This window comes from Trichomonas vaginalis, chromosome II (genome assembly GCF_026262505.1).
Source record: "Trichomonas vaginalis G3 chromosome II, whole genome shotgun sequence".
NCBI classification, from domain to species: Eukaryota; Parabasalia; order Trichomonadida; family Trichomonadidae; genus Trichomonas; species Trichomonas vaginalis.
In genome coordinates this window covers 23,886,007-23,901,895 of record NC_067204.1, presented here as the reverse complement: position 1 = coordinate 23,901,895, position 15,889 = coordinate 23,886,007, and the positions used below count along the sequence as shown (strand labels likewise).

The 15,889-nt window shown below is 34.1% G+C and overlaps 8 protein-coding genes and 2 pseudogenes across 10 annotated transcripts, besides 1 other annotated feature; 5 read left to right on the top strand and 5 right to left on the bottom strand.

The window, feature by feature from the left end:
* Positions 1-15,889: part of a mobile genetic element that runs on past both edges of the window.
* Positions 1,216-1,752, top strand: TVAGG3_0599250 (protein of unknown function, DUF4106 family; the record flags this gene model as incomplete). The annotated part of the gene is made up of 1 exon (XM_051239725.1): positions 1,216-1,752. One exon carries the CDS (start codon positions 1,216-1,218, stop codon positions 1,750-1,752), a length of 537 nt encoding a protein of 178 aa, XP_051097549.1.
* On the top strand, positions 1,757-2,543 carry TVAGG3_0599240 (uncharacterized protein; the record flags this gene model as incomplete). The annotated part of the gene is made up of 1 exon (XM_051239724.1): positions 1,757-2,543. A coding segment is annotated over one exon (787 nt), but the record flags the coding sequence as incomplete, so codon positions are not given.
* Positions 3,390-3,820, top strand: TVAGG3_0599230 (annotated as a pseudogene). The gene has a single exon. A coding segment is annotated over exon 1 (431 nt).
* On the top strand, positions 3,856-4,275 carry TVAGG3_0599220 (protein of unknown function, DUF4108 family; the record flags this gene model as incomplete). The annotated part of the gene is made up of 1 exon (XM_051239723.1): positions 3,856-4,275. One exon carries the CDS (start codon positions 3,856-3,858, stop codon positions 4,273-4,275), a length of 420 nt encoding a protein of 139 aa, XP_051097547.1.
* TVAGG3_0599210 lies at positions 4,292-4,744 on the bottom strand (annotated as a pseudogene). Its single transcript has one exon. A coding segment is annotated over exon 1 (453 nt).
* TVAGG3_0599200 (uncharacterized protein) lies at positions 6,143-6,433 on the bottom strand (the record flags this gene model as incomplete). The annotated part of the gene is made up of 1 exon (XM_051239722.1): positions 6,143-6,433. The coding sequence occupies one exon, from the start codon at positions 6,431-6,433 to the stop codon at positions 6,143-6,145; it is 291 nt and encodes a 96-aa protein (XP_051097546.1).
* TVAGG3_0599190 (uncharacterized protein) lies at positions 9,501-10,166 on the bottom strand (the record flags this gene model as incomplete). Its single annotated transcript, XM_051239721.1, has 1 exon — positions 9,501-10,166. The coding sequence occupies one exon, from the start codon at positions 10,164-10,166 to the stop codon at positions 9,501-9,503; it is 666 nt and encodes a 221-aa protein (XP_051097545.1).
* Positions 11,644-12,260, bottom strand: TVAGG3_0599180 (uncharacterized protein; the record flags this gene model as incomplete). Its single annotated transcript, XM_051239720.1, has 1 exon — positions 11,644-12,260. A coding segment is annotated over one exon (617 nt), but the record flags the coding sequence as incomplete, so codon positions are not given.
* On the bottom strand, positions 13,706-14,107 carry TVAGG3_0599170 (uncharacterized protein; the record flags this gene model as incomplete). Its single annotated transcript, XM_051239719.1, has 1 exon — positions 13,706-14,107. The coding sequence occupies one exon, from the start codon at positions 14,105-14,107 to the stop codon at positions 13,706-13,708; it is 402 nt and encodes a 133-aa protein (XP_051097543.1).
* On the top strand, positions 14,599-15,084 carry TVAGG3_0599160 (uncharacterized protein; the record flags this gene model as incomplete). Its single annotated transcript, XM_051239718.1, has 1 exon — positions 14,599-15,084. One exon carries the CDS (start codon positions 14,599-14,601, stop codon positions 15,082-15,084), a length of 486 nt encoding a protein of 161 aa, XP_051097542.1.

Genomic DNA, 15,889 nt, shown 5'->3' with positions numbered 1-15,889 from the left:
GGTTTCTCAAACCTCAACACTGAAGTAAACTATTATTTCAATGCTGCTGGAGATGCTTGGGACCCAGTTAAGTTCACATGCGAAAAGTTTGAATGCAAGAGAATAGAAAGCAGACTTGCAGTCTATATGTTGGACCCAGATATTTCAAATGCTTTAGCTGCCAAATATATTGCAGTTCCACTTATGTTCCCTATACACCAAATATCTGTCAAAGACTTTGCAGGTGAAGTTGGAAACCAAAAATCCAGGAACCGCAGGTGCAAGAACAGATATTGCCTTAACAACTGCAATGAAACATGCAGATACTATGTTTGTACTGTTCAGACGAACTATAAATGACTATTCTGCTTCTACAACCCTGGTATTAAATACCATATAAACATAGATGGCAAATATTATCCAAGAGAAGAATATTCTACAGTTGAGGATATGAGGTCATACAACTTGACATTAGATGCTATGACTTTAACAACAAACTTCACAACAACCATTAACCCTGAAATGCAAAGTTCTATTATGCCATATGTGAAAGTATGGACTCATACAGGAGGTCAAAAAACTCAATATACAAATGGAGACCGTTCAAACTTTTGGCTTGGCATTCCATTTGCTGACTCAGAAGACTTTATGGGTGGTATTTCAACTGTTGGTACAGTTCAAATACAATATACTGGTGACAGAGACGGTCCAGATGAATTGAAAGCAAAGAAGTTTACAAAACCAATAGCACTTTTCACGGAAGATGCTCTTTTGAAAATTCGTTCGATGAAACCTGCTGGGGCTCCTCAGATTGGTATAACGACAGCTTCCATCGAGCAGATTTTGGCAGCAGGTCAGTAAGTTGTTCTTGAACTGACTTCTCTCCGTCAAATATTGACAGTACGCCAGTTTTGACATAAATTGTATTATAAACTTACCTTTAGAAATATCGGTCAGTTTTGTTGTTATATTTTTGTCTGCTTCAAGAACTTTCACCATCTCGGTTATACCAACTTTCTTTGCTTTATGAAAATATTTTGGTTCAGCAAAGACTGCTATTCTATAACATTTTCCATTGTTTGTATAAAGAACTATTCTGTCAATGAACTTGTATTGTTTGTGTGTGTAAACTTTGTTTTGCTTCAATTCGAAGAGATACTCAAATACGTCCATCTTTTTATTCTAAGTAAAATGTCATTTCCGAAAAATAGAAGCGTAAGTGTTTCAAAAGGTTTAATGGCGGTGGCAGATGTGAAGTTAAATTCACCAACTCAAACAAACAGTCAAAGTGTTGTTGTCAATGTCAAAGAAAGAGATGTTGAAGTGGGGAAACCATACGAAGACGAAGATGGTATAACAATAGTTCCTGTAAAAGAACAACCAACATATCCTGAAGTTAGCAGAGACTTAAGTTCTGTTGCAGATATTCGAAACGACTACCAACAACTTAAAGACAAACTTAAAACTCAGGAGAAGATTTGTCAAGCTTTGGGTATAATGTTAAACTTGGTCGAACACAACCCTGTAAAAGTGAACTCATATGTCATCGCACCTCATGAAATTTTGAAAGAACTATTGAAACTTTTGACAGAGGCAGACGATATAAACATCAAAGAAATAGAACCCGACATTGCTTGCTGTGGTGTTTCATATAATGTCATTGACAAGATATACGTTATGAAAGGAGGTGAAACGTTGAACTTAAAATATAGTTTCCCAGACGTCATAAAAATATTTGACGACCACAACATTTCATTAAAATTTACTTGCTAAGTAAATGGCAGAAGACATAGTGGTTTATACTATTACGACTAAAAACCCTGAGTCATATAATTCTATAACAACAAACTTACAAAGTCCTCAAGGACGATATTGTAAACTGACCTTAAACACGATGACGACTAAAGCCTGTTTTGCTCTTTTGACACCAGAAGACTTTGTTGTTGTGAATGGTAAAAAATACTTCTTTGAAGATACTTACTCAGATATACCACCAACAGGTTTTGTTGACTTATTTAATACTTTAAGGACGGATGTAACATGTGCTGCAACTAGAGCAGGTTTCATTATGTTTGGATGTCCGACTGAGTTTACTATAAACGATATGAGCTATAATACAAAACTTATATCTGGTTTTTACTACCAACAGTTTCCTATAACAGGAAAAGGTGTCATACAAGGTTTGTCTGTTCCATTGACTTTAAGTACACCTATTTTATATATTGTTTCAAACTTAGGTTCAAAGTGCTATTCGAATGTCGACAGAAACTACTATGACCAAAAGATACTCATGCGTATAAACAACACTTTCTCTGCTGGTTTGCCTATTGTTCATTCGAATGCAGAGTTTTCAGCTTTAGTAAACTCAAACACTTTGGCAAACATAAACTTAACCTTAGTTGACGCAAACTTTGTTCCTGTAAAACTTTTATGTCCTATGTATTTGTCAATGACGGCAGAAAGTTTCGAATTGGAAGATGCAACTGGTGAAAGTATTGTATTACAAGAACAACTTCAACAACAAATAGCTCAAGAACAACAAATGCAACAAATAGCAAGAACAACAAAGTCAAAAAAAAAAATATTTTTTTTTATTTTTATAAAAATGTACAGAATAGACGTTTCAGATTTTTATGACTTCCAAGCGTTCAGAAATATGTGTCCATTTAGAGACTATAACAAAGCAGTCGAGAATTTGAAACGTTTAGTCATTTATGTTGACTCTGCCCCAGAATGTTATGTTATGAAAGAATGGGATGTTGTCTTTTAACAAACCAAGAGCAACAATAGTTTCAGAACAAGAATGTAGACAGAAACTTAAGAAAATAAAAGTCGTACAAGTTGGTATGAAGATGTTAGATGCTTGGGATATCTTATTGTCAAAGTTAGAAGATTTTTCAGTTCGTGGTATAAAGTTCTATACACCATCTCCAAACTTCTATTCTATCTTCACTGGATATAAATACGAACAAGTAGAATGGAAAGAAAATGTTATAGAAGCTTGGTTAGACCATGTCAAAGAAATTATATGCAATGGAAACGAAAGAGTCTATGAGTATATCTTATGTTGGTTTGCAAACATCTTACAACATCCAAGTGCTAAAAATGAAACTGCTCTCATTATAATTGGAAAACAAGGAACTGGTAAGAACACTTTCTTTACAGATATCTTATGCAAACTGTTAGAGGGCTATTCGAACCCTAATATGACAAACTTAGAAAACATCTGCGGTAAATTTAACTCTTCAATAGAGAATATGAAACTTATAGTATGTAACGAACTTCAAAGTATAGATACAACAAAAGTTTTGAACTCAGATGCTTTGAAGAGTCTTATAACAGACAAAGTTGGAGTTGTTGAAAGAAAATATAAAGACCAAAGAGTTTGTGAAAATGTTGCAAATTTCATTATGGTTTCAAACAATGTTGTTCCGATGAAGTTAGAAAGTTCTGACAGAAGATATGTAGTTGTCAGAACGTCAGATTCTCATATGCAAGATACAGAATATTTTGACGACTTAGCAGAAACTTTGACACCTAACTTTTACAACCACTTGTTCTCATATTTCATGACATTAGATATTTCTAAGTTCAATCCAAGACAAATTCCATATACCGAAGAGAGACAAACATTGTTAGAAGCAAACAAGAGTGTATATGAACTGTTTATAGATGAACTAACTTTGAGTGTTTAGATGAAAGGTCATTGTACGATTCGTATAAACAGTATTGTCAAGAGTATGGTTATATGACAGCTTCTAAACGTACATTCTTGGCAAATGTCAAAAATCTTTTAGATGTTCAGAACGGCGTATATACAAAGAAAAATTTTTCTGAGTAAATTTAAAAAAAATATTTTTTTATCCGATAGAAAAGATGACGAAATATATTTCAGTCAACAAGTACATGACAGAAGTCAAAGAAGAACTAGACCCATTCATATATTTGAATGTTTACTTCTACCATTTTGAAAAGTCTACATTTGACAAAGTTTGGAACATCGAACCAGTTAAGTTTGCTATTGTGACTAAAAATGGTGCGAAATTTGAAGACTTAGACATAGAAGGTTTGTTAGCAGTCAAAGAAAATTTTGACAGAAGGTTCTCAAACCTTAAAGAAGGCAAAGCATACAAACTTGTTATACCTTATGAACCAAAGAAAGCAGACGACTATGAATATTATGAGTCTAAGATAGTTGAAGTTCAAGGTAAATTGGGTAAAAAGATTTTAGAGTCTAAGCCAGTGTTTGCTCCTAAAGAGGAAGAGAACATTGACATTGACCCAGAAATGTTCTAAAAATAAAATTTTATTTTTACATGTCAAATTTCTTTTTCTCTGGAACTGGTTCAGGTTCTTTCTTCTCTTCTTCTACTTTCTTTTCTTTCTTTCTCTCTTCTTCTTCTTTTCTGGTGGAGTTATGTCAAATTTCTCGAACCATATTTATGTAAAAGTTCTTTGTCCTTTAATAGCTCTTCTATTCTGTTTTCTATTTCATCTTCAAGAACAGCGCATGTGTCTTCTTTGCATTCTAAGAACTTTTGTTGGACTTCATCTTTCCAATCGGCGTCATCTCTGTCAACAAGTCTGTCATTGACAAATTTTAAGACTGCTCTTTGTAATGTTTTATGGTTCTTGTCATATTCCCAGAAACAGAACTTTAGAACAAATTCACCTTTCTTGTTTACACTATGTAAGATTTTATGGTCGACAGATGTTTTGAGTCGAAAAGTTTGTCTCGAATATAGATAGCGAAATCGCTAGACATTTTCTAAAAGATAAAAATTTTAATTTTTCTAAAAATATGTTAGAAAAAAAGTTTGCTGACATTGACAAGAAATTTGAGAATGTTTTAAATAAGAACAAGAGGAAGTTGGAAAATGCTCAGATAAAACCCATACATGACAAGTTCTTATTTGCTCAGAATGGTATAACAGGTCTAATTGCACCACCTGGGTCGGGTAAGACTTTCACTTATCTTAAAATGGCTGCACAACAACAAGAACTAGATGAGAAGAACCCATTCTATGAGTTAGTGTCATTTGTAGTACTTCGGGTCAATTTGACCAAACCGTCAATTCGTTCAAAGATATTATAAAAAGTCTAAGTTAGTATGTATAAAAGACTCTGAGTTGTTAGATTGGATAAAGAAGTACCAAAGAAGAGTTTTGAAGTACAATGCTATAAATGAGTATATAAATTCGAAGTTTAAAGACCCAAATGAGGAAATGCAGAGAATATTAGAGAAGAAACACTTCAGAAACAAACAGAAAGAGATAGAATACATTTCGAAGAAATTGCAATCGTACGATTGGAAGACTTACCCTCATAGATGTCTTCTTATCTTAGATGACTTTGCTTCTCATCCTTTGTTAAAGAACAGAGAACAAGACATGTGTCGAATTCTTAAGAAGCTCAGACACTTTAACATTTCAGTTGTCATTTGTGTACAGACAGCCAAGAGTTTAAGTAAGGATGTAAAGAGAATACTTACTGACATTGTACTTTTCCCTGGATTGTCCGAAGACGATTTCATGGAACTTATGAAAGAGTCCATGGCAGGTAAGTTTGACAGACATGAACTATGGGAGAAGTACAAAGTCATACAAGACCCTCATACTTCTTTCAGAATTCACATCTACGCGAACAAAGTTCAAATTGTAAAAAGTCAAGCTTGAAAAATCTAAGTGTTTAGTCTTAGTAAGTCTGTTGTGGTGCTGGGGCTGTCGGTTCTTCTGGCTTTGGAATGGACTCGGTTGGTGGTACGTCAGTCATCTGTTTGTGTCCTGTCGGAAGGAAGAACTTTTTCTGTCGGAAGGAAGGACTCGGAATGTCGGAAGGAAATTTTTTTCCAGTTGTCGGGAAATTTTTTTCCTGTCTGAAGGAAAAATTTTTTCTGTCGTTCGACCAAAAAGTTCTCAATTTTCGAAAATTTGAATGGTTTACGGACGAACAACAGGAAAATTTTTTCCAGTTGTCAGGAAATTTTTTCCAGTTGTCGGGAAATTTTTTTCCAGTTGTCGGGAAATTTTTTTCCAGTTGTCGGGAAGAACTTGGAATGTCGGAAGGAAGAACTTGGAATGCCAGAAGGATTTGACAAGACAATCTACCTTATAGAGCTACCTGAGCCATCTTTGGTGTCAAGCTTGAAAAATAAAGAGTGCATTTACTCTACTTGTTTGAAGTTGTCAAAATACTCTGTTATTTTTTCCTTTAACAATGGCAAATCTTCTTTGAAGGTAAGTATTGTACAACCTTTAATATCATAGTGTGTTTGAGGTAACGTATCTTGAACTATTTGTTTCACATCTTCATTCGGTGTCATTGAAATCGGTAAGTTTTCGCGATAGAACCAATTTCTGTCAGATTTGTAAATCTTAGCAAGGTCGTAAAAGCTTTTGTTGTTTCTTCTGACTAAATGCAACATAACCATATCTCTGTCTTCTTCATTTTCCATCTCTTCAGTGTAAATCATATACTTATAGTTCTTTTCCTTTCCTTTTGGTACCGAACGTGGTATTCTTTTCTGTATGTTTTGTCTTTTGCTTCAAGCTTGTTCTCTAGCTCTTCACGTTCTTGTCTATGAATTTCATCTAGATGTTTGAAAATATAACAAGCGTAACGAGGTGAAGCCCACATTGCAACAGCATTTACGAGAAGTCTATGTACATAATATCCTTTCAAACTATTTGGCAAATTTTTACGATTTTCGTACGGAATCTCGTTCCGCGGTTTTCTACCACTCGCAAACATATGAGGAAATTCTTCTAAAAGTTCTTTTGTCTGTTGGTTTTCAAACCAATGACGTGCTTGCTTTGTAGAACGAAGAGTATTCAAAATACTTTGCATTTGGTACATATCGTCTTTGACCGAACGAATGAGACGTAACTGTTTGTTATATTGTATGTACTCGTATTCTTCATTTATGGCTTCATGGACTATAACTGTTGTTGTGTTCTCTGTTGTTGACATATCTGTTCTTACATACAAAATAAAAAAATAAAAAAAATAAAATTAACTTTATTTTTTCTATCTTGTATAAAAGACCAAAAATAAACGCTTTACATGTATTTTTCAGCAACTTCGTCAAGAAGTTTACAAACATACCAAGCATAGCGAGGTGAAGCCCACATTGCTATTGAACTAACTAGGAACTTATGAACATATATACCTTTTAGATACGATGGTAAGTTTTGTCTGTCTTGGTACATCTTTTTAAGTTCTACATGTTCGAACTCACTCAAAAGTTCATGAGTGCTATTTAATTCAAACCAGTCTTGTGGTTTCTTAGTATCTGGTGTAGCACATGCTGTCAAAATACTTTGCATTTGGTACATGTCATCTTTGACCGAACGAATGAGACGTAACTGTTTGTTAAACTGAACCCACTCATATTCTTCATTTATAGCTTCATGGACTATAACTGTTGTTGTGTTCTCTGTTGTTGTCATATATGTTCTTACATACAAAATAAAAAAAATATTTTATAAAAAACTAACTTTATTTTTTCTATCTTAAGGAAATTCATGAAATTTGGTCATTTTTCAGCAAAAATATATTTTAGGGTAGAAGGTTAGATATAACCTGTTTTCTAACCTCTTTTCTACCCTCGTGAATTTTCATGAATTTTCATGATTTCATCGTAAATGTTTTGTCAAGACTTCTTCATATATGTTTTGTCAAGACTTCTTCATATATGTTTTGTCGAAACTTCTTCATATATGTTTTGTCGAAACTTCTTCTTCGTAATGAGCGTAAATGACCAAAAAATATATTTTAGGGTAGATGGTTAGATATAACCTGTTTTCTAACCTCTTTTCTACCCCAGTTATTTTATAAGCGTTTTACATGGTAAACGTTATTTTTACATGTATTTTTCAGCAACTTCGTCAAATAATTTTATAGCTTTATCTATCTCATCTACTTCAAACGTTTCTTTACCTTTTATGGGAGCACCATACATTTTCTCAAACTTTTCAAGTAGTTCTGTTTCAGCAGCTCTCATATCGTTAACCAACACAACCTTGACTCTATTGACTGTACTGTCATATCTTTGAGTTATATTAAATGTTCTTCCTATCTTATATCTTTTGTATTGAAGTCCTTCGGTTTCTGAACGATGTAAAGTAAGCCTTCACTGCAACGTTCTGAGTCGAACGAACCATATGTTATGAAATTATATCCAACAACTGGGTCTAACCATAACAAAACTATTGGTATAAGACTTTTGTCGATGAGATATGCTGTAGTTCCATAGAATCTTACCGATATCATAAGCTCAGGATTTCTTGTCAAAATTTTCTGACTAGAAGCAATTCTAACCCAGTCCTTTGCTTTCTTTCCAGATGGAGATAAAATGTCTGACAAAGAATATTTGTTGTATTTCTTTGAGTATCTTACGTTTAAATCACCTATTCTAACCACTTTGGTCTCATTGTCTATCTTTCCAACTGTTTCAAACTCATTGTTTGTCATTTCTTTCTTTAAATCTGCATAGTCGTTTCTCATTCTTTCTATCTCTTTGACGGAGTAGTTATATTTCCTCATTGCTGCTTTACATTTTGAACATTGTGGGTTCATTTTAGCATTGTACATTGAAATCTTACCTGCTAGTATGACTAAGGCGTCAATGGTTTTCTTCATCTCGAACATAGCGGGTTTTATTTGTTCGTTCCATACCTTACCCCTACTATCTTTATCTCTTATTTCCCAAACACATTTTGCAACTAACGAAACAAAGTTGTCGTAGGTCTTAAATTCTTCGGATTTGTAAAGGTCAATGTCCATGACTTTGTGGTTGCAATGAAATCCAAGGAATTCATAGTTTACCTTTCGTATGAACTTCTTTATTTCTACTGAGTCAGTCAGTCTGACTTCTATTTCGTCAAATTCGGGAATGGTTAGTTTTTGTTGTTGTATTTCAGGAAGTTTAGGTAGATGGTCAATAATATCCTGCATTTCATAAAGATACTGTTCATTTGTTTCATCTTTCGCACTACAGTCTAAATTACTTGTTAAAAGTTCTTGCTTTATCTTCTGGATTTTTGTTTCGAAAGTATATGAAGAAGGAATGAAGCTTTTCATCTCTACTAACATTGAAGTTGGGTTCATGACTAAAGAGTTTGGTGCTGTAGTTGTTTGAATTGTTGTTGTGCCGATTGTTGACATTTTTATTTTTTTATACAAAATAAAAAAAATAAATAAAATAAAGTTAGTTTTATTTTTTATTTCGGGAAAATTCATGACAAATTCAAGAGGGTAGAAAAGAGGTTAGAAAAGAGGTTATATCTAACCTTCTACCCTAAAATATATTTTTGGGTCCTTTACACTCATTACGATGAAGAAGTCTTGACAAAACATTTACGTTCATGTTTGACAAAACATTTATGAAGAAGTCTTGACAAAACATTTACGAAGAAATCTTGACAAATTCAAGAGGGTAGAAAAGAGGTTAGAAAAGAGGTTATATCTAACCTTCTACCCTAAAATATATTTTTATTGAATTCAGCAACAAAATGGTTCATTTACTCACAATATTTTTGTACAAAACAACCCCAAGCTTTTAACTTCTCTTCTGCAGCTTCTAATGTTATCTTAGCGAGTTCATATTCTCTAAATTCTCTCTTTAAATCTTCTTGTTCCCATTGGTCTAGTTCGTATGGAGAGTCTCTATAACCAGAACATATCTCACGTTCATGTTCTATTTGTTTTTCATGCATTTTTCTAACTTCTTCTTCAAACAAAGGTTTTGCATTCTCTACTGTATCTTCGAGTTCTTCTTCTTCATCTAACTTCTCATGAACTTTCTTGTCTATGGAGTCCAGAATTTTTCCAACTGCTATACAATATTTTGGTGAAGCCCACATTGCAATATAGTTTACGAGTCTTGGGTCTACATACGTTCCTCTAACCTGTTTGATTTCATCAGGAATTCCTGCATGAACCTTGTATAAAAAGCAACCGTCGGAATTCCGGCGGTTGGTATATTCTTCACAAAATGCCGTATAATACTCTTCCCAGGACTTATTTTCCAACAACTTTCTAAAGTCTTTCCTAAACTGCTGACACATATTTGTTACATTTATATAACCATCCTTGTCTCTACGTAAGACTTCAATACCGTTGTAAGTGCCTTTTGTGAATGTTTCGCCATTAGATTTGTTCGTGAACGTTTTTGCTTCGACTGACATACTGTTCTTACAATAAAAATAAAAAAAATATTTTTTGGTGGGACGTCGGACATTGTCTTGAAACAGTACAAATATTGTTCTGAAAAAGTACAAATATTGTTCTGAAGCAGTGCAAGTATTGTTCTGAAAAAGTACAAGTATTGTTCTGAAGCAGTACAAGTATTGTTCTGAAAAAGTACAAGTATTGTTCTGAAACAGTACAAGTATTGTTCTGAAAAAGTACAAGTATTGTTCTGAAAAAGTACAAGTCTTGTTCTGAAACAGAAAATTTTTCTCACAAATTGAGAGCTTTTACGGGAAATTTGTTCTGAAAAAGTACAAGTATTGTTCTGAAAAAGTACAAGTATTGTTCTGAAAAAGTACAAGTATTGTTCTGAAACAGTACAAGTCTTGTTCTGAAAAAGTACAAGTATTGTTCTGAAGCAGTACAAGTATTGTTCTGAAAAAGTACAAGTATTGTTCTGAAGCAGTGCAAATATTGTCTTGAAACAGTACAAGTATTGTTCTGAAACAGTACAAATATTGTTCTGAAACAGTACAAATATTGTTCTGAAACAGAAAATTTTTCTCACAAATTGAGAGCTTTTACGGGAAATTTGTTCTGAAACAGTACAAATATTGTTCTGAAGCAGTGCAAATATTGTTCTGAAACAGTACAAATATTGTTCTGAAACAGTACAAATATTGTTCTGAAACAGTACAAGTCTTGTTCTGAAACAGTACAAGTCTTGTTCTGAAACAGTACAAACAAGTAACCTTACAAATGTAAACTTATATCGTTCTATTTTCTTCACTAGGGTCTAACACCAAAGTAACCTTACAAATGTAAACTTATATCGTTCTATTTTCTTCACTAGGGTCTAACACCAAAGTAACCTATGTACATGAAATTTCACTGCATAAAAGGAAAAAACCTGCGCGAATCGGGATTTGAACCGAGGTCTTCGACGCCTGTAACGAGGTAGCCCATACCACTGAGCTATGAGCCGCTTGCATATTTTTAAGTAAAATATAGTATATTTGTCATACAGTGAAGGATGACCAAACTTAAAAAAAATAAAGTTAGTTTTATTTTTTTCTATCTTAAGGAAATTCATGAAAATTCAACGGTTGAATTTTGTATAAAAACCAACCCGCTGTTTTCCGGCGATTGGTATATTCTTCACAAAATGCTTGTTTTGAGGTCGAGCCACTTTTGGCTCCACCGTATTCTTTCAACCAAAAACTCATTTTTCAATACTTTTTCAGCACTTTTCTGTAGTTATATATGAAAGACAATTCGAGATAAAAGTCATAGTACAATGGAACAATATGTTGCACACCATTTGTTGTGAACCAAACTTGAAAGTCAGAGAAACTGTTACTAGGTGGTTCGTAGAATTTAGAGGTAAGGTCATAAAAGTCCTTACCGATACAAAGAAAACTATTGTTGCTTGAACTAAAACTTGCATGACACATGACATTTTGAGGGTCAAACACGTTTCTATAAACTGTCAAATCTGTTGGTGGGCGTATAAACCAGAACGGACCGTCAGGTGGTAATGGTTCGTTCTGGTTTAGTAACCGAAGAAATTGTGCCCAAGAACGTTTGTCTACTTGCCAAAATAAAAACTGTGTACTTCTTGGAGGGTTAATTTCAATCCTTTGAAATGAAACGGTGGAATTCATCTTGTTGTATTCTAGTTTCAGATAGTATGTTCCATTTAGTAAAGAGTCGTATTTTTCTTGAAATTCCCAATAATATTTGTTCATTTGAGTTTGAAAGTCATTTAGAGTTTTCTCAAGACTTTCGTCTGAACGAACTGTAAAGATTCTCATTTCGTCAAATTTGTCTATTAGACCATCAGAACCTTCATATTGCCCATGAAAATATACTGCGAACATAAATGCGTTAGTTCTTTTTGAAAACAAAACTCTTCTAAATCCTATTGCCTTTGCTTCTGAAGGACTTTGAAGCCAACGAATTGGATAGTCAAACTTGTAAGCACCGGATGAAATTTCTTCATCTGATATTGCCCTACCGGCATTTGTGAAGATATAGTCTAACGGTTTTGTATCTGCTACTTTTGTTCTTTGTTTTTCAACCTGAAACATTTAATATATGTAAAAATATATTGTTTTAAAAAATGTTTTAAAATGGTATGCCATATAGCTTCTTGAATTTGTTAAGAAGTATTCGAACGCGTTTTCCATCTGTATCTCTAGCGTTTACATGAGCATAGCCCGCCTTAGTAAAATATACTTGTAATTTCCTATAGTTTACGCCGGTATAAAAGTAGAAAGAGTCTTGTTCTTCGCTATAGTAGTAAAACTCAAACGTATGCTTACCATAGTCTCTAATTTCAATTGCTTCATCTTCTAGTTCGTCGACAAATTCGAATACAATATCTCCAAATTTGCTTATGTTCTTATTGTTTTCAGAACGAGTGACCCAACGCAAGTTTTTAAGTCTATTGTCGTTTCTTATATGGTTTATATGGTCTACAAAAGGTAGATTGTTAGGATTCGGTATAAAATGAGTTGCAATGACGACATGTTTAAGATAGTGTTTTCCACTCATCCTCATATTAGCATATCCGTCATTTCGCTCCCATTCGCTTAAAACTCTTTTTGTCTCTTTCTTCCTTATTTCAAAAGGCTCAGAACAGTGAATTTCATATTTCTCATCTAACAAACAAGTTTCCCAACGGTCTACTCCAACAAACTCGGCGTACATTTCAAATAAAATAAAAAAATATTTTTTTGAAAAAATATATTTTTTCTTTACTTTACGTAACCACCAGCTACCAGAAGCCTTTGACGCCAACCCATACCAGCTAATGAAGGTTGACTTGGTTTAGTTTGGAAACTAACCTTTGGTTTTGGTTTATCTTCAGTTTTTGGCTCACCTTCTTCTATCGGTTTTTCGTCACTTTTTGGTTCACCTGACTTTACTTCACTTGCAGGTATGGTTGTGTCGTCAACATCTTCGTAAATATCATATGCCATTTGTTTTTGTTTTCCTTTCAACTTTTTGTGTTTGTTGTAAAGTTTAGAATATTTCGACTCTAAGTCAATGAGATGTTCTATAATGAACTGTTGGTCAGTAAAATATACCTTCCCATCTGTTGTCTCGAAAGCTCCTTCAGACTTCAATATTTTATTTGTGAGAGTCTGTTTCTTTTTTGAGATACTAGCCGTTCCATTTCTATGAAAAGTGACTTTATAGTTAGGGTTTGTATTTCCAGACCTGGCACTTTCTATTATTGAATTTTTCTCTTCATCTGTAAGTTCTTTGACAGGTTTTGACAATGGTTCTGAACTTTTTGTTTGTGGTGTCAAATCTACCGTTTCAACTTCTTCGGTCATTTCATCTCAGTAAAAAATTTTAGTTTGATTTGTTTTCAACTGGTTGTTGTTGTTTTTTAAGTCGGTCTAAAACTTCCTGAGGTATAGGAAGAACTTGACAAACACGTTGTGTAACTGCTGGAAGCCGACAAATCCATCTTGAACCCATTTGTCTCAATGCTGTATTGTTCATTTCATCTCAGTAAAAAACTTTACATTCCCCAAGTTTGAGGCGGTTGCGGTTGGTTGTTGTTTACCCACTGTTGTGCATGGTTATATCCTCTGTTAAAGAATCTTTCACCTTGGTCCATATAGTGCCCTGCTTGGTTATAGTAGTCATTTGCTTTGTTATAGTAGTTTCCTGCTTCTCTTCCTACATTGTCCATCCATCCTTGAACTTTTCCTCTTGTTTCAGGATTTGGAATAAGATTTGCTGCATCTCGTGCTACCTCCCAACCTTTCTGTACAGTTTGTATAATAGGTTGTGCTTTCTCTTTAAGTATACCTAATGTACTCAAAATCTTCCTTCCAACTCCAAATACACCTCTGGCTATTGTTCCCACTGCGGGCAAAAATCTGGATGCAACTCCTGCTAATGCGCCAAATAAACCCATTTCTTATGGGTTAAAAAATGACGAATCCAAACAAGGACCCCTATGTTTCTAAAGCAACAAAGAAAGCACTCATGGTAAAAATCTTTAGTTCAACACCAAATGCTTGGTTTATGGATATCTTGGAAAACATTCCGAGGTATAGAGAAGACGGACCACCATACTGGCTAATATTTGTTGGTCAAAACACAAGATACTGTGAAGCCATACCATTACAATCCAAAAATATTTTAGATGTGAAAACTGCTTTGACAATATTCGTTGACAAATACCATCCAACAAAACTGACATCTGACTGTGAAAGTTCTTTCAAATCAGACGATATTAAAAACTATCTGCGTTCAAAAAATGTAAACCAATATTTCATTGTCGACCAAAACCATTCTGCTCTTGGTGTCATTGACAGTTGTATAAAAATCTTAAGAGACTTAAACCAACCACAAGGTGGTGAAGCAAATGAAATGTCATATGACGACAAATATAGACATTTCTCCATGGCAAAGATGAGACAAGTTTTAAATATTTACAATAACCGTAAACAAAAAGGTTTGGGAAACCACTCCCCCGAAGAAATGAAAAACAACCCCGACTTAGAGAAAGACTATATATTTAATAGTTTAGTCAAAAGAGACAAACAAGAAAGAATGCCAGGCTTCAAACTTAAGAAAGGTGACAAAGTAAAAATAGAAATACCTAAACGCGACCCATATGAAAATACTATTGACTATGACAACAATGGGAACTCGACAGGTACTCACATTCGTGTTCGTAAAAATAGAAGAAAGTATACAAGAGAATATTATGAAGTTTTAGGCAAACATGGCAAAATGTACAGACTGCAAGCAGAAGATAAAACTACTATTGTCAGACCTCGTTTCAAACTTGTCAAAGTTCAAGGTGGTATACTTTCAAAGACAGTTCCTAACAAATATAAGACAACTCCTGACGAATATGCTAAAGAAGTTGAAAATGACGACTAAGCATTTCTATACCATGCGTAAACTGTCATGTAAGGTGGCATGTAGTCTTTACTTTGTCCCGTTGTTTGCGTATATCCTGAAACGCGATGTGTATGGCTTCCTCCTACCTCAGTGTTACTCCAGTAACAATTTATAGCAAAACTTAACGTCCTCTTTAACATCATATCCTTTACCTTTTGTCATTCCTGACCAATCCCAAAATCTATGACTATGCAAACCTGCTTCAGATGTAGTTAAACTTACGTAGTGACTGTGCGCAGGTAAATTTGCACCTGAAATCGTTTTACTTCCACCTGTTTCCTTTGAAGAGTTTGCACAATACAAAAACCTGTCGACTATTTGAGTCCAAGTTCCAAAACCAAGTACTACTTCTGGTCTGGTAGAGTTCATTGACGTGTAAATAGAACCTATAGGATATACTGTTTGAAGTATTTCTGTCTTTAACGTTTGAAGCTCTGTTTTGTCAGCTTTTTTATCATATAAATCTTGAGCAGTGAATTTAACTTTGTTTTCATCCTCCATGACATAGACATTTCTACATCTAATGTATCTCATCGTTGTTATGTCTTCATCCGATGTTAAACCTTGTGGAAAGTTAGGAGGTTTCCAATTTAATACATCCCACCAGTTTCTTCAACCGTTCCTTCAATATTTTCTATACCAACAGTTGCGAAGAAATCGTGTGTATGTCCAACGTCACTTTTCCTGTTTAAGGTTTCTTGTAAGTTTGTAATATTTGCAATGGTATGTGTATGAGTCTTTTTAGAATATTCTTTGTCAGCTCTTGTCACTTCACTTGACATTT